The 5,053-nt window shown below is 38.8% G+C and overlaps 1 protein-coding gene across 1 annotated transcript in view; it reads right to left on the minus strand.

Annotated features, from left to right (window-relative positions):
• bco2l (beta-carotene 15, 15-dioxygenase 2, like) overlaps positions 1–5,053 on the minus strand; it is a 10,523-nt gene continuing 5,470 nt past the window's right edge. The window contains exons 7-12 of the mRNA XM_035659290.1: positions 4,761–4,921; positions 4,182–4,352; positions 3,403–3,540; positions 2,596–2,778; positions 2,317–2,427; positions 1–1,850 (exon numbers count right to left, since the gene is read on the minus strand). Coding sequence (XP_035515183.1) covers positions 1,734–1,850; positions 2,317–2,427; positions 2,596–2,778; positions 3,403–3,540; positions 4,182–4,352; positions 4,761–4,921 — 881 coding nt within the window. The 3' untranslated portion in view covers positions 1–1,733. The remainder of the gene's footprint in view (positions 1,851–2,316; positions 2,428–2,595; positions 2,779–3,402; positions 3,541–4,181; positions 4,353–4,760; positions 4,922–5,053) is intronic.

The following is a 5,053-nucleotide window of genomic DNA, read 5'->3' on the forward strand; positions in this document are numbered from 1 at the left end:
TGGGTTTTTAAAACGACTGTAGTTTGGTCTTCATTCAAACTAGACCCAGGTGAATCCGACCCATTTAGTGTTAACTATCTAAAATAACACCTTGAATGAACCATTGATCCTCTTGTTTATGTCTTATCCAATAATATTTAATGTAAAAGGATGTTGGCCAACATTGATAAGGATTTGCTTTGCCTAGCAGCTTTGCAAACACGAAATTTAGCTTGCGATTTATCTGAGGGCAAAGGTCGCTGTATCTCTCTCTGCTGCATGCTTGTTGGAGAGAGTACTAATGAACCTGAGCATATAGTATTGTGCATGCACACACAGAGACCCACATGCAAGCACACACAGAGGTTAAGCATGACTGATTAGATTAGGAATTATGGGCTAATTAATGTGTATCTTGGGAGACCTGTACAGCATGCTTATTAGGAGACACAGCCCGAGTTGAGCAGAACATGACAAAAACATAAGTGTTGTTAATTTCCAGAATAAGATTAAATTAAACAGAACTGTATAGCTCTATTCCCTCCTGTTTTATTCAGTTCAGTGTAACAAGAGAAGCTAAAGATGAAACCTCTGCCTGTGTGTACTGTACAGTCATAAATTATTGAAAGTTGGAGCTTGCTGTTGCAAAATATCTTTAAAACTTCTGTAACTGTAACTCTTGACTGAAAGTCAATTCTGAAATATTAAAAAAGGCAAAAAATATATGGGTCATAATATTTTTGAAACCTCTCAGCTTTCACACAGCCATAGTGCCTGTATCAGGTGCAGAGCCCGGAGTCAGTTCAAATCAATCCGTTCGAATCAATGTGAGAGGAAAAATAGCCAATGAAATAAGCATCAGTAAAGTCAATTGCGGAGATGGTGGAGTGACAAGTGAAGCTGTAGGCTACTTCACATTCTGGGTATGGCTTGTATGCTTTATTTTACACTGTTCTGTTCAGCTCACAGTTCAACAACAAGCTACTCTTGTTCCACACAATGTCCTGCATGTCAGTGTTTATGTGTATGTCAACTTTGTTTTGGGTTGTTTTGAACGTATAAACAGCTCTACATTTGTGATGTGACCTCTGCTAGACTCTCTGGAGGCTATCGACCAGTTAGATCCATTTGTTTTCCAAGCATTTCAGACGTTGTCCATTTCTATCACATTACTTTGACAGAAATTGAATTTCCTCTGATGCATTTTTATGTATCCTAAGTGCTGCTCTGTTCTCACTGGGAGTATAGCGTTTCCAGTGGCGTGATGATGCAAAAACACTATGGGTTTAAACAAAAAAAAGGGGAAATGGATTTTATTTTAATGTGAGTATTGCCTTTCATGTTGTTTGTTTTTTTTTATTCAAAATGTTTTCCACATGAATTATTAGTCCTTCCAAGTAAGCATCATCCACATTGCTGTTGTCTAAAGGCTGTTTCAAAATCTTTCAAGAGCACATAAGAACACACAGAGGACAAACTTTATCAGTGTGCTGATGCCATGCTGGGTTTTCTGTCTTTGGGATTGTCATCTTTCTGACTATAATGGCAGCACACAGAGAGGACATGTACCTATTCCTATCAAGGAGGCACAAACATATAGCATGAGTCTGCAGTTTTTACCCAGCTCTTATTTCTTTTCTTCTTTCTTTTACAGTTCAGAAATTTTACAGGCAATGACATTAACAGAGATATATTTTCTGTGGCTGGTTGCTTGTTCAATTTTAGCAATTTGCCACAGCAAATCAGAAGCACATCTAGCCCATTTCGTTAAACACACCATGTGTCCCGTATGGGATATTGACAGGGACCTCTGCTCTGCCCAGCTCAGTGAAGGTCTTGGCATCCAGAACAAGCAGGAAAGTACTTTTCTCCTGGAAACAGAAACAGAGGAGATTAAATTTGTTTGTTTTGAAGGTTACCCTTCTCACAATAATGGTAGTGAAAGTATCAAACCATTTGTCTTGTCTATGCATAGAACATATATATATTGCACACAATATATATATGGCACAACAGATAAACATCGGCAGGTGATATCGGTGAGTGCCTTCTTATTTGCAGATGTCAGTTAACAATGCAAATATTGGCCCGATACAGATGTTCAGCCAATAAATTGGTGCATATATATGCATGCATCACATAAAAAAAATATATACAATGCTGTATGACTGACTGTGGTTATGTATCTTTGTTCTTTTTATTTCTCACAGTACAGAGTAAAAGTACACAATTTAATGTGAATATCAGTCACAGTAATGTGGTCACTGTTGAAGTTAACAATGTCTGTGGCTGCTCTAGAAAACTGTTTTTGTGTTTTTTTGATAGTTGTTAACTTACTTCTCTGGGTGTGATGATGACTGACAAGACCACTCCGTCATCTTCCTCTGTAGCTTTGGGCGAAGCAACAAAGACAGGCTCAGACGGGTACAAGCCAGGGTAACGCCACACCTAGACAGAGAAGATTACATAAATATCCCTTTCACTCTGAGCTGTTTCATGTTATAAAACCCAACTCCCAACCTGCTGCCCTCAGTGATAGAGAAATAACTTTGATGTGATAATACTCGGCCCAGTTAACAATGAGGTCTCCTTAAGAAGTCTTTGATTGATAGAGACCTTAAGCTCCTTGGTGTGGACATCCATCTTGAGTAGGGAGTCACTGAAGACATGTCCAAAGCCACAGGAGTAGAAGTAGCGGTAAGGTCTGCCATTGTACTGGTCGTAGTTGATCTGAGGGAACTCGAGGCCACCGTACTGCAGCAGCTCGTCGACGTGAAGTTCCTCATGGGTCATGTAAACCTGTGGGGTCACAGGAGAAAGTCAGGGTTTTTGTCAGATCAGTGCAACTTTTACATTTTAGCCCAGAAGTTGGCCCAGTTAATGCACACCAAAAGACCTGATTTACTGTACACTGTTATGCTGTGATGGCTTGAATCAATACTGCATTATTCTCTAAAACAGGTAAATGGATACCTGCACAAGGTCCTAGGTGTGCATTTCAAACATTAGTTAAGCATAAATCAATTTCTTTTAATTTTGCTTTAAAAATATGTGTACCTTCAGCTGCAATTACAAAACACTTTTACTGCTGTTTTTAGCTGTTATAACACAAGACAGTGTCACACAGGTAGTCATGACAACTGAAACATCAACCTCTCTTTCAACCTTTTAGTCTTGAACAGCATGGTGGACTCATTTTGACATAATTTTTTGCTGTAAGTCATGAAATTACTATCTTGCAGAATGTACCTTCAGTGTCTCATCATGTTAAATAATTGAGAGTGTGTGGGAGTGAATTGGCTGTATTCATCATGATTATTGGTCTCATTCTTTACTTGATTCCAGGAAAACCAGAGCGAGTGTAATGTACAGTTAAACATATTACTTTACAGAATGAGCGTACTGCACTCAGTTTAATTCTACCTCTCGTGGTTGTGTCTTCTTTGCAGTGGCTTTATAGTTATGCAGAGTGACAAGGTTTTGGTCCAAAGGAGTTTGTTCATCCACATTCAGGGGTAGGACGTATCTCCTTGGGAGGTTTCTGCACAACGAGTTGTAAAACTGCCAAAATAAATCAGACAGCCATGAAAAATTGTGAGTGTGGCTCCTGACTGAAAGATGCAATGCAACCTCAGGAACAATCAGACTCAAACAGATACAGAATACTGACACAAAATGGTGCTGCTATTTACATTATTTGGAGGCATTTTAATTGTAAATTTTTTTTTGCTTAAAATAACACGCTTCACCACATTTTAAATCAGAAATTGATCAATTTATGAGTGAAAAGAAAAAGGAAAAGGAAAATAAAAGACTATCAGATACATTTCATCTAACTCTGTCTTTTGCTAATAAGAGATGACCTTGGTGTAAAAAGATGGTCTTTACACACAGAACCACAAAAACCTCTCTAAACTCTTGCTCATACATGTTTCACCTTCATGTTTTGTGGACATTGTTTAAAGGAAGAAGAAATTGGGTGGATGAATGGATGAGTTTATGGTAATGTTAAAAATACAAACTACCTGAACATTGGTGGAAACAGAAACACTATTATGTAAAAATCACTCCTGTTGAAATAGTTCAGTAAAAGCCAATACTTCAATCTGAGCTGCTATCAACAAATCAACTATTATGTTCTGTACCATTATGCATTTTTGATTGTGTGCGTTAAAGTACGATTTCCGATGTCATGCATTCACCTTGTCCATTTCCTCTCCCGAGCCTCTGCGGAGGTTCTCCAGTGTGAAGTCTCCAATGACCTCACCATCGTCCCCACAGCACATGTCCATAACCAAGAACCCGTTGTCTTCAAAAGCATTGATCTGATGCAGTGTGAACATGGGTGCTGCACGGTACCTCACTTCACTCTCCTGTTGTACCAGCCACAGCAACCAATCAAAAAAATAATAGATGGTTGGAAAAGGCTTTTGGGCAAACAAAGAGTTTCTGTGTTGGTTTTAACATTTGAGCACAAGCGCCCTCACTGGCACTGCTGTTATTGTGTTGCACCTTCACATTATGAAAGTTTGATATTGTATGCTTAATGGGTATGCTGTGTAATGAGATGAGAAAATTGAGAGTAACAATGTATGAGAAAAGGCTACACCATCAGAGTGTGACTTCATCAAAATAAATAAGGAAAAAACTTCATGCGTGAAGAGATTAGCTTGCAGTTTTCCTTTTTTGTTCTGACTATTCAGCAAATGGGTGTGTGTTTCCTACTTCACACTTTCCATGAAGTAAGTCCGCTGCTGTGCAGTAAACTAATTTTAACCCACCTTGCCGGTGTGCCTATTGACCAAGTGGAAGATGGTTTCATACTGAGGCTCCCAGGTCATGACTTTATGAAAGCTTTTTCCCTGGATTCTGTACAGCATGAACTTCAGCAGGTCCAGCTTGAGTGGTTGCTCAATGAACACAATGTAGTTCTCCGACATGACTGCACACACAAGACGAAATGTATGCAGAAAAAAAAAGATTGACACTGCTTATTGATCATATTTCATCATAATAATTCATATTTTCAAGCTTGTATAATATACAGTGCCTTGCGAAAGTATTCGGCCCCCTT

Source organism: Morone saxatilis, unplaced genomic scaffold (genome assembly GCF_004916995.1).
Source record: "Morone saxatilis isolate NCDOM2014 unplaced genomic scaffold, NCSU_SB_2.0 Contig16, whole genome shotgun sequence".
In the NCBI taxonomy this organism is placed as follows: domain Eukaryota; kingdom Metazoa; phylum Chordata; class Actinopteri; family Moronidae; genus Morone; species Morone saxatilis.